This window comes from Typopeltis vanoorti, chromosome 5 (genome assembly GCF_054136105.1).
Source record: "Typopeltis vanoorti isolate ZY-2024b chromosome 5, IOZ_Tvanoo_1.0, whole genome shotgun sequence".
NCBI lineage: Eukaryota > Metazoa > Arthropoda > Arachnida > Uropygi > Thelyphonidae > Typopeltis > Typopeltis vanoorti.
Genome location: NC_143553.1, coordinates 114,286,067 through 114,301,232, shown reverse-complemented (window position 1 = coordinate 114,301,232; position 15,166 = coordinate 114,286,067). Strand labels below are relative to the sequence as shown.

General features: G+C 36.3%; 1 protein-coding gene across 1 annotated transcript in view; it reads right to left on the bottom strand.

Moving 5' to 3' along the window:
• Positions 1-15,166, bottom strand: part of LOC150106738 (synaptogenesis protein syg-2-like) — a 393,852-nt gene that overhangs the window by 241,627 nt on the left and 137,059 nt on the right. The window contains exon 3 of the mRNA XM_090392677.1: positions 8,101-8,236. Within this exon, the coding sequence (XP_090248803.1) occupies positions 8,101-8,236 (136 nt within the window). The remainder of the gene's footprint in view (positions 1-8,100; positions 8,237-15,166) is intronic.

The following is a 15,166-nucleotide window of genomic DNA, read 5'->3' as shown; positions in this document are numbered from 1 at the left end:
TCATGCAGGGGAAAGAACTGTAGGGGAGAGAGAGATTTTTTTGGGGGGGACATCAAGGGGAGAGCGGGGGGATTGTCTGCTATCTCTGTAATTACCTTGATGGTCGAGGGATGTCTTAATGTGGTTTTATTCCGCTCAGGAATCCTAATTGTGAGTCATCCATCGACTTCGGTCCTAACTCTGATTGCCAGTTCGGGCCTTGGTGTTAATTGACGTCATTTCATCATAGCCCCAGCTGCAGATAGCAATTTCACTTTAGGGTTAGTAGCGGACTGGTAAATGCAGTCGATATAGGCATACCATGAAATAATACTGCAGCTTAATAGTATTCTGAAGTCGCATAAGGTGTTGGACTCTTGTTTGCGTACCATGCGAGATTTATAAACCCACGGGTGTGGGGGAGGGAATAAGTGCTTTTAAACAATGTATCTATTCCTTTTATTGTTTAAGAGAAAGATTATTATAAGCAAGGTGGTTTCCTGTTGCCTTCCTTGCTTGTATTGATGACTATAGCCGTGTGTGTGTGTGTGTGTGTGTGTGTTCACGGGACCGGTTTGCCTGTTTTGAAGAATGAAAAATAGGCAAACCGAGTTAACTCGAGTTAGCGGAAGAAAAACCCTCCACCTCCGTATGAGACCGGCTAACTCACCTTTAGTCGAAAGAGACCAGATAAAGGTTCCTCATATCATGGACGGGAATCGAACCCAGGTCTTTCCGACCAAAGGGCTTCGTCTATACCGACTGAGCGACGGAGGCTCCGTTTATTGTTATCAAGGTTAAATTCTTCTTTTTGAACCCATCCGTTTCTTAGGACGGGTGAAATAATGCAGCCGACACGCTACCCCCTCTACTGTACCTCCAATGGGTAAGTGTTCATGACTGTAGATCTGTGTTCGCGAGGCCGGATTACCTGTTTTGGGTGACAAAAAAAAAAAAAAAAAAAAAGTAAATAAGAGTAAAAAAAAATAAAAAATCTGATAAAGGTTCTCACGTCACAGATGGGATTCGAACATGTTTCATACGAATGCACTAGCGTAACAATGCCGGACTTTTAGAGTAACCAAAAATACATGGATCGGTTCAGTTCAATCATCTGTGTTGATCCATTAGTTTCTCCAAGTAGAGGATACTCGTATGCCAGAGAAAACAATTTCTAAAAATTAAAAAAAAAAAAAAATGGAGAATACACAGTTGCTCCTACGTAAATAAATGTTTATTTTAAAACTAAATTTATGAAAACTTTGTATATAGAAAATTTAAATATTACCAACAGAGATGCTATCAGTTACAGGAGTGACCCCTCTTGCTTTATCGGCAGATTTAATCCTGTACGAAGACGCACACCACAGTTGAAGACATCATCTAAGAAACATATAAAAATTCCAGCGATCTCTCCTAGGCGCGATCCATTGCTTTTCGGTCGGCATAAACACTCACCATTCAAAACTGTTCTGCACATCAGATATGAAAGATTAAAATTCGAGTAGAAATATCGGTCCACGTTTACAGCTAATGTTTACCTTGAGGGAGTTTTCAAGCAAAGAGGTTTCCGACTGCGTTTACAGTAAAGGATTTTGAAAACATTCCTGAGTGTATCACTCGAAGGGGAGGAGTCTCCCTCCTTTAGAGTTTCTGAAAACTGATTGTGCTCGTTATGTCGGAAGTCTCTTCCCTCCTTGTTTTTAAAACAAGCCCCGTTATTAAGGGGGGGGGTTCAATTAACGGCCATTAACGTGTTTCTGCACGCCCGTGGAATGTTGATCAACATCCTGCGGTCACTGCAAATGCTCTTGAAATTTAAAAACTTTCTTGTAGACGCTTATTGACCGTTGATGAGAACGAAGAAAATCGAAACGAAAGACTAGACGATCTTTAATCACGTGGCGGCTTGTGGCGCCGTACGACTCCTCAAATTCCCCCCCCCCCCCTCTTTATTTGGTGATTAGCATTGGTAAAAGATCCATAGTGGAACGAACGAACGAAGAAATAAAATACGTTTCATCAAGAACCATTTTTAGAAATTTGCAATGCGGAAATGAAACGATTACTGAAGGGATTCAAGATGAGAGTACGATAGTGCTTTTGAATGGCGGGAAACATTATAAAACTCCGAAGGAAAAATATGATATATGGATAGATAGATAGAATCATTCAAAGTAGGTAAAAGGTGAAAATGAAATATATATATATACATGTACATGAGAGAGTATGTGAGAGACAGAGGAGGGAATAGGAAGACACGACAAAAACAAAGAAAAGTGCACGCGCGCACACACACACACACACACACACACACACACACACACACACACACACACACACACACACACACACACACACACAGAGCACTTATTTCTCTATTCAGATTACAAACAATTGTTTCAGTTTTAAACAAGAACTGCATTGAAGAGAATCTCCATAGCTCAGCCAGTATAGCCGACGCCCTTTAGTCGGAAAGACCTGGGTTCGATTCCCTTCAGTGACCGAGGAACTTTTATTTGGTCTCTTTCGACTAAATGTGAGTTAGCTAGTCACTTACGGAGGTAGGGTTTTTTTTCACCCGGAAACTCGGGTTTTTTCGTTCCCCAGAACAGACAAACCGGCCACGTGAACACACATGAATTACAGTCATGAATACGTCCAGCAATATGCCGGCCCTGATAAAACTGATGGGTTGGGGAAAGTGGTGAACTACCCTGTAAAAATCTGAACATCTCCTCAGGAATACTTTGTGAGCAATTCCTACAAAGTCACCTACGGTCGGAAACGATTGAGAACAGAACTTAAAGACATTATCTTTCTAAATCCAGTTTATTTTATAATTGAAATTCAAATGCGTAGAATTAACTATGGATGCCGCCCCTCAAGAAACTAATGATGGAGCTGTTTAGATTTTTTTAGGGTGCTTTACATATTTTTATTAATCCTATCGGACTTCCTCCCCCCAAAAGTGTAATTTTATTGAATAGTTGTCATATTATTGATATTTCGTTTAGTTGTGTGCTTCATAAAACAGCACAGGGCCGTATTTTTACGCATTCTCGTCTGCTTTTTCTCTAAGGGTCTGAAGTAGCAAGAAATAAAAGTTCCGTGTTTGGTCTATATGTTTTAGGGGGAAAAAAAAAGGAATTATCTGGTAGCCCACTGACGGTGTTAACACACTACTAGGTTTTCTACCTTTCCTGCATAGAAGTCATGTTTAAAAAATCCACAAACACTGCTCCAAAGAGACGACACGTGGACTCTTTTATGACAGTTCAGATTTCCTAATAAGCAAGCGATTGTTTTCAGTAGAGTGATGAAATATTGAAAGTATCATTTTACATATTACCAAACGTACGTGGAAGCTTTCGCCAATCAACGCAAATGACATCAACAACAACATAAAAAAAAAGAGCGAATAAAGAATTTAATACAAGGAAGACGCATTGAAAATCCGAGCTTCACTGAAAAGAGAATGAAAAATATCTTGACAGAAAAATGATTGCCCCAACTAAATCATGCAACATAATACGCACACAATTCTGCGGAATAATTAAATTATTATCAGCGCCTGGAAAGAAGACTCTTAAAGACACCGAACGAGAATGCGAGAAGTTATTTAGAGGGTCAAGAATCGCTTCATTCTCGAAATGGCTTCCTGGCCATAAATCAGTATTACCTCGTCGAAGCTGGCGATTATGTCGCTTCTTTCACTAAGTTAGTTAATCTCTTCAGATGTCGCTAGATGGCGTATATCATTGCCGTACAAGAGGATCAATTACGGATAAATGGTGTTTGTCATAAGAAATATATCGAGTCTTAGAAAGAAAATTTCAACTTCTTTTCACCCTTGAGACGGAAAGGGGGAAGGGAGTGAACGAGGGGGGGGGGGTTGTTAAACCGCAACTCTACACTCTAACAGCTTTTTCGCGCGTGATATCAATCATAATGATTGGAAGTATCTTGGTAGGTCGATACTAGCATAAAAGATGCAAGACGCATTTGTTAGAAAAAGCAGACAAAAAAAAGCACTTGCACCTCGCGATAAGAAAACTAAAAAGGTTTCTGCGTTTTCTTTTAGTTAAAAAGATTTCAGTTAGTATAAAGTGAGCTACTTAACCTTCTAAGCAGTTACACGAAGTTATTTTAATCATTCGAGTCTTACGTTACATAGCTTTAAAAGCCTCTTAATTAATTATTATTATTATTATAAAACTCATATGTAGTTATAACGAATGGAAGTCATCTGTAGTCATCCGTGGAAAATAATTAGCCATTATACTTTTTTTTTCCAATAATTTTACACCTTGATAATTATACTCTTTTCAAATTATACACTCTTGTGGGCATAACTCTATCGGGAAAATACAATTCCTTCAAGACGATAGCCAGTCCACGTCCATTTGGATGCCTTGTCCACACCTGTTGTTTCATTCCTAATATGTTCTATTGGGTTGAGGATCAGAATTCTGTATAGATTACTGAAGTTTTTGCACATTAATTTACTCAAATCATCGCAACAGTACTTGCAGTGTGAGCACAGGGCACCCCATCATGTTGAAAGAGAAATGAATCTGTTCCATAAAACTTTACAATGCAAGAAGCATCGCATTATGCACAAGTGTTGCATTTTCATTGACAATCATACTTCCAAGCATTACAAACGAAAGGTCTGAGTTCATAGTAGTAGAAATAACTTCAAACCATTACATCAGTACCATCAAACATCAACGTTGTGATGTACTCGGGCACAATGAGTTCCCACACCCCCATCCCTGACATCTGTTCACGCCTACACTCGCCCATTTGATCGATAGAGGGTGTAACGTGAATGTTTTGTTTATTATCAGGGATTTCCAATCTTTTTTTTTACGAACTATAGATGTTCTTTACACCACTACAGTTTGCTCTATTGATTGCCATGGTTTGATGTTTGGCTTATTGCCGGAATAGTTGTCTAAGTGGGTAGCATCTTCACTCTTCAACGAATTTATTGTCCTCGAATGTCTTGAAAAAGTACATTATTTGTTCTTAGAAGTGTAATATTCAGGATCACCCTTCCTCTCCTGGATTATTTACAGTAATAATTGTTCTATAGATTATCAATCTATAGAACAATTATAGATTGATAATCTATAGATTATCAATCTTTGGTGGGTGGCGTTAATTTATTTATTATTATTATTTTTTTTAATGCATCTGATTTCTGAAGCAACCACACGTTGTGGTGTAATAGAATTAGTAACTCGTAATCTCTGTAGACTATAGTACTCTTTTGGATACTATTTGGTTATTCGGGTGATGTAGTCGTTTACTAATGTCATTGGCAAATAGATAAACCACTGATATGATATCCTATGATGACACATCTTTCGAAGTCTAAGTTTGTTCCTCCCAAATGCCAATGATAAAGTAACTGGCTCTAGAGGTATCCAATTTACACAAATTATGGACTTTACAACCGTGTTATAAATAATTATTTTAATTTCCCGACGTTTCGCCCTTCATATCAAAGTCATCATCTGGAGTATACACACATATATACAGAGACAATGTTTTTTTAAATTATTTTATTTTCATTAGAGGTCAGGCCAGTAAAATAACCGTTGATCAAATCATTGTCTATTCTGTATACTGTGTGAAATGTATTTTAGCTTGTCTCTGTATATATGTGTGTATACTCCAGATGATGACCTTGATATTATGGTCGAAACGTCGGGAAATTAAATAATTATTTATAACACGGTTGTGGAGTCTATAGTTTGTGTAAAATGAATGCTGATCACATCACCGTGTAACACGAAAGGAAAGGGCTCTAGAGGTATATCTGTTTGCCTTATAGAAATGGTGTCAATAGATACCATTGCTTCCTTGATTTTAAAAATTTTTAATGTTAATGAAACCTGACCCGCTTTTGTAGCTTATAAATATAAACTATATTTATTTTCTATGGAGCAGTTGTGATGTGTCATAAGAATGTAACTTTCGTTATGTAAGTTACTCAACTACAAAAAAAAAAAAAAAATCTAAAAATTTTAAAAGCGACTCCAAATTTCAATCCAAAATACGAAATTTAAATCAAGTACGAAAGGAAAAAAAATAAAGCTAATATTAGGCTAGAAATAAAATCGCGGTACTGTTGATCTACAGCATAGACTTATGATATTACATTGTAGCGTTATTCATGATATACAGTAGTATACATGATTTTTTATTTTTTCTTGTATTTTGTAATCACAAGATGTTTGTCAAAAGAGAGCTTCTAACTTGAAAAAAAAAAAAATCCGCGCATCTCTAACTTTGCCGATAGCCAAAGGGAAAGTTTTTTGCTATTTTTTTTCCCCTAACTAGCTTGACTTTTATGGAAATTTGAATCTGAAACTTGTGCTTATCCTTCAGAACTGCAGCGCACGATGGCATCTGTCAGTTATCAAATAGTGACGGTGTTTTAAAACATTCTTTAATGTAACTTGCCAGTAAGCTAAAAATGTTTTTAGCAACTTCTTTTACGTCTCTAAAATACGACGTAATGCCATTGTAAGAACCTTTTCACAGTCAGATTTGGGAGATTCTTCTACACGTGTGTGTGTGTGTGTGTGTGTGCATTATGAATAGCGAAATTTCTTACCATTCTTGTGTTTGTTACGTCATTGTTTAATATTTTAAATTCCCTCATTTGTAGTAATTAGTCTGTGTATAGTATGATCCACAGGCTAATCTTTCTACCTTTACGAGGAAATTTAAATAAAAAATAGTTCAATAGCAGCGGGGGAAGAACTCCAACTCAGAAAGGATGAATTGAATCCAGAAAATCACCTTCTATATTAGTTGCTTAGGGCGTGAATTTTGGTTAAAGAAAATGTTATGTCGGATGCCACTTGCTAATAGTACCATCAGCGGATAATTCCGTAAACGACTAGTAATTGCAGTTACCAGCACGTGATCTTTGCAGTCACTTTCCAAGTGTGTAAAGTACACAGACCTTGTCTACTCAAGGATGTGTACTACTGCATTTCTTCATCAAGAGGAAATCGTTGCCCCTATGCCACCGGTCTTCGGTCGCTTAGCAACACAACTCCTTGTTAAGCCACGTGCTGATCCTTTATTGCCTTTCCTCACGCAACATCCACCCTACTGTGACATCTTTGCGTGTTATTTAGCTTTAATAACGAGATCTCATGCGAACGTATATTTATGGGTTGAATGAGATATGAGGCTACATTTCGTGACGATATTGTAAAGATGAATGAGGTATGGGGAATTGTTTTTGTTGTTGTAACCATTTCAAGGAAGATAAACACGTCTTAGTTAGTCCGAAAAAGGTTTCATCAAGCTAGTTGTAAAAGTTAAACTTTACGTTGTTGTCTAGTAATAAAGCAATATTAATCAGTTGTTTTTTTTATTAATTAATTAATTTTCTTTAGTAAAAAACAAAAAAAAAAGACCAATGGTGCCTAATACTTTTTGCAAGCAGTGTAGATTTCCATTTCTTCCATAATATCACATGAATAAAAATAATTACTTTTATTTTCTTTCTTGTCATAAGTTTAGTTGTTTTGGTTCATTCTCATAGAAATAAATAAAATTGCATTCCTAAGCAAGAGGCAAATTTACACAAAATTGTTTGAAATCCAACAATGCCTTGCATTGAGCTGGCGCGAGACTGCAACGTCAGAAAGAGTAACATTACATTAGATGGCACGCAAAGCGTCACGTTACGTCATTAATGGCAAAGCAAACATTAATTTTTTTTTTTTTTTTGTATTCATGCTACAAAATAACATCCGATTTTTTTTTTATTTGATTAGTGAATGGAACACATGCTGTTGAGAGGCACTTTAATGCCACAATGCAGTAAAAAATGACAAATGGTAAGAGGAAACGCAAATGTAATATTATTTTGAGCGGTTCCTTCGAATATAATTTATTGTAATCTACCGCTATTAATTGAGGGTGTCATAAAAGTTTTCTTATAGCTCTCCACTGTAAAAAAAAAAAAAAAAAAACCACCAATAATAAAATAAAAGTAAAGGGAAGTTCGTTGAATTTCATATTTCTTTTTTTAAATATTTAATACGATTATAATAAACCCACAGAGAGTGTAATAAATCTACTCACCGTATACTTTGATTTCTTTACTCTCTTCTACGGTTTGAAAAGATGGTGCTTCTGCTGATGCCTCGCAACGATATAGTCCTTCTGTCCGTAAGTCTGTTTTGTGGAGGAAAACTTTACCTTGGGTTGATTTTGATAGCTAAATGTGAGTAAAAGAACCACTCATGTATTCTTAACTTTTATAACTAAATAAGAAGATATATTAAATCGAATTTAGATGACGTAATGTTTTTCAAATTACGTAATAAATTCTACAAAACGTTTCATATAAATTAAGGGTTTTCAAGCTGTAGGAGGAGCGCCATCTGCCAAAAAGAGAACGAAGTATTGTCCGAATAACAACTTCTTAATTTATTAATAATTTCAATGCGCTTAATTGGGTTGACATGAAATTAGTTTTTCTCTCACAAATATAAATCTCGAATAAATTTGGTAAAAGTTAAATATTCTGCACAGGTAGAAAGTAGGAACTGGGTCCTTCATGGCCAATGTGTCCTATCGTTGCCATCCTAGATGGACTTAAATCTCCCAGTGGAAGACTAAAATAATAATAATAATAATAAATACTTAGTTGAACAGAACCGAGATGCGGACTTTAATATTAGTGATAAATTACTTATTTATTCATACTAATATTTCATTAGCCGGTCCACGCGGTTAGCCTAGTGGCTTTGCGCTTCGCAACCATATGACTGGGGAAGGACTGTCCCAGGTTCGATTCCCGTCGAAGACGTGAGGAATTTGAGGATCTTCCTCAGTCATAGCCAAGTTAGCCGGTTGAGAGGTTCTTGTTACCTCTCAGTACCGCTCAACCGACCAGGCTAGGCGACAGGGCGGTTGAGAGGTACTAACAAGAAGTCGCATCTAAGTAACACGCGAACCCTGCATAGGAAACGGGAATAACGCGTAGTGAAAGAAGAATATTTCATTAGCCAGTATACTAACATCTTCAAAGCTGATGCACTGACAACCAGGATCATTAAAAACAGGGTGATTTTAATTCTTTCAGTTAAAACCACATAATATGCAAGATGAGGGTTCAGATGGAAGAGATTATTGTCAATAGCACTAAAATGAAAAAAATAGTAAATTTTTGCCTTCGTAGCGCAATCAGTGACGATGATGTCATTTGGTTGGCATACCTGAGTCCGAATTCGTCCTAGGAAGCAAAGAACCGTTTCTTCGCTTTCTCCAAGACAAACTAGCCGTAGTATACACACGTAGTTACAGACATGTACACTATGCAGATAGGATTATTATTAGATCATTAATTACGTTTCTATAAAGCCAAGTTCGCAGTTATAGGTTACTGAGCCTGACACATATGAGAAAGGTGATGTTCCTTTCTTGTTTCGAATAACCACCTCCTTTAGTTACGCAGAATTGTTTTTAAGATCGAAACACTGGATTTCAGATTGAAATTTTATGTTCAAGGGAAAGATATGGTTGGATCCATGAAAATGTTTAGAGATGCCTTTCATATAGGAAATGAAAATTCGTAGGACGTCTTTTTACACTGGTAGTCTGAATCCATATTTCTGTAAAACTTTAGGATTCTTCTTCTCTTTTTTGGGGGGGGGGGCAAAACAGTTAGAGAGAGAGAGAGAGAGAGAGAGAGAGAGAGAGATAGACCTGACTTATTTAATGAAGCAAAAATAGTACGAAATATTTTTGCTGATGCACAGTATTCGAGTAGAGCTCTCAGTTGGGCGTGTTCGATCCTATGAACCAGCTCACTCACCTTCATTTGAAAAGTCACGATAAAAGGTTCTTTGAATCCTAGACGAGTAGGAACTCAAGTGTTTTCAACCAAAGAGGACATCGTCGAATCCGACTGAACTGCGGAGGCTGCGTCATTATATAAAATTTGGAATTGGCGGATATAAACTATTATCCGAAGAATTAAAGTCTATGCTTTGTAAAAAAAAAAAAAAAAAAATCCTAATTCATTGCAAATGGAAAATATTTTACCAGATATCAGTACTCTATCTATTGGATGATTAGTCTGAGTGATTGTAATTGGAGAAAAATGCATAATTATTTGTAAATCACTTCATTAGCTAGTCCTGGACCCCACTCACGCATATAACACGACGCATCTTCACTTAAGTGGAAACTGATAAATACTGTTAATTATTTTATTCCTACTGCTTGAATAATTAGCATATCGAGGTCTTGCTGTACTTAAGATCGATAAAAAGAAGCAAAATATCGCTGTTTTTCTTACATTTCTTTCAATCTAACTCCCCAAGCCCATATATGCGCGCGCACCAATCATTGAGAAGAGGTCATTCTTCCAACTACGTAAATGCAGATGGGATGAAATGTAAATTACATGCGTGAACCATCTTAGAAGAATTAATATTTATTCGGAAAAAAAAAAGAAAAGGAAAAAGAACAAACGTGGATGGAGATTTTGGTAATTTTCAGAACAACAACCCCTTTCTTCATTTTATGATTCTCAAAATCACAGGCATGATTTCAGATGAGAATTGCGTTCGTTGTTGTTTTTATTAGTTCTGTAAGTAATTTGAGAGCTCGACGAAACTCCTCATTATTTCCAAGATGAAAATTGTCTAAGGAAAAGTAATTAAGATACTCTAGTTGATTGTTGACCAGCTAACAAAGCGCGAGATTCAGTTTACTGCAGGAGAAGGAATTAAAATATAATTAAAGCTTGCTCTATAAATAAATCAATTATAAATCTTATCGAAGCATATGAACGTAAGCCTAAGTTGTTTTTATTATTAGTAGTAGTATTTTTCCATACCTGGATGCTCATTAATATGAGATTCTTCTTAAAACGAAGCGTTGTCACATCGAAGTTCGTTAACGCGAGATAATTCATTAGTTTAGCTGACCATAACTAGACACTCTTTTAAGCAGTTTTATAATTCATTAACTTATCTCACCTTAGATACATTCCTCAGCCATTTTATGGATTTTTATCCATCGAACGACGTAAAAGTGCATTGTTAATTATTTTTTACATGCATATATACCTAAGCATTATGATTCACGTAGATGTAGCCATATTATCCATTCAGCCATAAGATTCTAGAATTAGTTGCTATAATCTTTTAAATATTATCTTAGAAAAAACGAAGGTATAACGATATTTAAACATTATGTTAGAAAAAACAAAGGTATAACGATTTTTTTAGGAAATCAGCTTAAAATGATTGACAATTGACATTTATGTCTTTAGGGGTGAAGCAAGATGATTTTCATATTCCCCGCTATCTGTTGTGGTTACAGTGAAGGTAAAATTTGTGAGCAGTTTGCTCGCCCTGAATGGGCATGGAGATTATGCATCGCTACAGTTAAAATAGCTTTTGGTCTTTTACATTGGAATATGTCCGTTGCCTCGTATGCTGCAGCTTGCTAAACCAAATCGTTGGGGTGTGTGGACGTCTTTAGGAAAAACTTGGATGCTAAGGATTGTAGAAAAGAGAAAATCTAGGGAATATTTGTATCTCTATGAAGTTGATTGTTTCTAACATACCACGGGGCGTTCAGAATCATTCTCAAGCACTTGTTGCATCTTGATAATGTTAGTATTAGAGATCAGACGAGTACTAGTTGATCACTTTGGTGATATTTTTACCCAGTCATCATCTCTGTTCAAGAGCTAAACAGCTCTTTGGAGATGTGGGTAAACTCTTGAGGATTCTAAGATCCTCTGACTAACGTTTTTGCCTATACTTGCATTTTCGTGAGGTGGCGAGAAACCACCTTCACGAGGTTGCAGTAACCATTAGGTAGGTTGTGCCTAAACATTAAAGATGACTAAAAGAACTTTTAGCGGTTAACAGTCTCTGTGTTTCACTTCATTGACTGTCCTTGCTAGTCAAAAGGAGGAAAACGACCCTGTAATCTGGAGGAGCATGCAGCTGCCGCCACTCCAGAGAACAGGGGCATTTGCAAAAAAAAGGAAAAATAAAATTTAAGCAAGGAGCTAACTGAAGAGAATTTAACTTTTAAATTTTAAAAGAAAATTAGTTTAATAACTTTAGAAAAGACTTAAGTAACTTTTGGAATAGTGAAAACTTTAACTTAAGAAGACGTGTGTTTTACCTTTTTCTTGTGCTTTTTTTTTACTTGCTCAGGGCATTTGGAAATGTCAGTGTCCCCACTGACAGACCTGGATCTTTTAGGGCCAACAAAATCAGTGATATCCAAGGACAAATCGTCCACCAATACTAAGCATTGCTTGGTCAAGTCTACTTTCTTATCTTTTGGACTTATTTGAGTAACTGTCACGTTAGAACAATCTTCAGACTTTATGATGTCCTTAAGCAGGTTAACTTGGGTGAGTAGGAGTTGACGTTCTTCTTTAGTGTTTACAGAGTTAGGCAATTCTTTTAAAGGTGAAATACCATCTTCCCCTGAATGGTCTGGATCTATATCGTTCTTATTATTGAGGGTATCCTCAACTGTGGAGACTTTTGAAGACACTATAGACAATTCACTTAAAGGTGAAATACTCTCTTCCACAGGGGGAACTGTATCTATATCGCTCTTATTATAGAGGATTTCCTCAACTGTGGAGACTTTGGAAGAAACTATAGCAGAAGGACTAAGAGAGGGAAGAAATTCCTCTTCCTCTATCATGTATAGCATTGGTTCTTCTTCTGCCCGCGAAGGGAGACTCTTAGAGGGAGCTTGTTCTTGATTTGACTTATAGAGAATACTATCTTGTTTTATCACAGGTAATGCAGGAAACTCTTCTAGTGATAATAGTGATGTGTTAAATTTGGGACACTGGTACTTAGAGTGGGAGGAGTTCCCACACTGACTGCAAGGATCTTTACAGGTCACTTGTGAGTGGCCAAATTTGGCACAATTGCCACATTTATTTAGGGAACAGTCTCTGGCAGTATGACCTTCTAATTGGCATCTAGTACACAGCCTGGTCATTCCTGAGTAGTTGACCATGACTGTGTAGCCACTGATGTTGACAAAATTTGGAATACTTTTATTCAGTTTCATTTTAATATACATTTTATCTCCTTGCTCAATTTGTGGATATTTTGAGAAGGTAGGGCGGACTACTGCTAAAACGTAATTTCCAAAAGTTTTTTTTAGGGTCTCGTCATCTATTTCCGATGGTAGTTTTTTAACGTAGACGAATTTCACACCACTGCCGCCCACGGTAGTGGGGAAAAACATCTCACCTTTTAACAGGATTCCATTCTGTATAAGTTTATCTTTGATCTTTGAGGTCATATGTTTTAGAGGTGACCTCATATAGTCCTTTGTGGAAGTCCCAGCAATTTATGCTTTTGAGATTCTTAAGATTATCTTCGCCTATAAGATGTACAATGGCGTCAGGTTGATAAGCTTTCTTAAATGTAAATCTGACCGTGAGGTCTCTGTTTAATTTCTTAGTGGTAGACATGTCTGGATCTTAAGTAAATACTACCTAATAAATATACTACCTAATAAATATAAGTGGCTTTATATAAGACAACCTCTACACAGAAAAGATATTCCCTATAGTGTAGGGCAGTCCTCACCTTATAGGAGACGGTGGCACTGTTTTTTGTTTTGGGGGGGAATGTGAGGAAGACCCTCTAGGTCTGTACTTGTTTGCACACATCCACCACTGGTAACTGGCGGGTGGAGCCTGCCGGCTATGACCTCTGACACCAAAGGTGTACAGAGGGGGCAGTGAATTTGCAAGCAGATAGGCCTGTGCTATGGGTAGACTTCACTCACCTCTGGAAATAACAAGTTTGTCTTTGCCACAGTCCGGGGTTTTGGTCTTTACTAGACCTTATAAGTACTGTTGACAGAACAGATACTACACAATGGTTTAGTCCAGCAGCTTATGATATCCAGGTTTCCAAACGGGAACCATATAGATATCTAAGCTGCTAGCGCTAAAACAACCTTAGCAACTCAGAACAGATACTACACTTCTCGCTTTGATCTTAGCCAAAAAGACGAGAGATAATGTTATTAAGATTATATTAAGATAAAGATTATAGGACGAATCGTTATCAAAATAAATAAAATTAACACAATATATCTATTTTAACTATAAAATTCTTAAATAGGTGTGTGATTTATTTTTTAATTATCGTTTTATGTATTGTAAAATGCATTTAAAAGTTACTAATTATATTAATAATAATATAGATGTAATTGTTTAATAAAAAATTCACGTTAGACATACTATATTTTTTGAATAACGCCTTCACACATGTAAGAGAAAACAAAATATAATTTATTACTCCTATATATTTCGCTCAATATATCATGAGCTTCTTTCAGGAAGACAGAAAAACTGATAACAATATTTAAATTCTGGATACAAGAGTGAGTCATACAGTATAATGTCACGTGTCTCGGTCGCAGATGTAGGAGGAAACACTAGTAGAGTTCAGAGACGTGGGAATAGATGTATAATTAATTTTAAAGTAATAAATATATAATAATATTAAAATTATAAAGAATTAACAGCAATCACTTCCCGAAGCTTAGAAATAGGCATACACTCTGTCCGATTAAGATTAAGACGGTGGCGTAGGGCTTCCCACGATTCAAAAAAATAGACGATTAAATCTGAGCTTACTGTAGTGTAGCATCTTGGTATAGTTTCAGTGAACTCTGCGTCTAGTATCAATGGCATGGGAAGCAAGGCCTGAATCTTCAGAATCCAAAAATGTTATATAATGTTGACGTTCTTCGATTCTAATAGTATCAGAACGTCTAGTCTATCCAATGTAACAAAGATGACAAGAACAGGGTATTTGGTAGTAAGAAAGATGACAACTTACGGGCTGGTTTGAATAAATAAGAACATGCTGATTACTGGGGTAACAAAGAATATATAATGGTTCTATAGTAGGATGCAAAAAGGTTCACGATATATTGGCGTAAATTGTCTAAAGAGGTGTCAGAATGTATACCTTTCTATAATTTTCATAAAGGTGCATTAAGTAAGTTAATAAACGGGAGAATATTATGGATCCATCTGTATTTTATAGCCGAATATAGAAAGAAACTTAAAAATAACATTGAAATTTTATGACACATGATAATTATATCCATTGCAAATGAC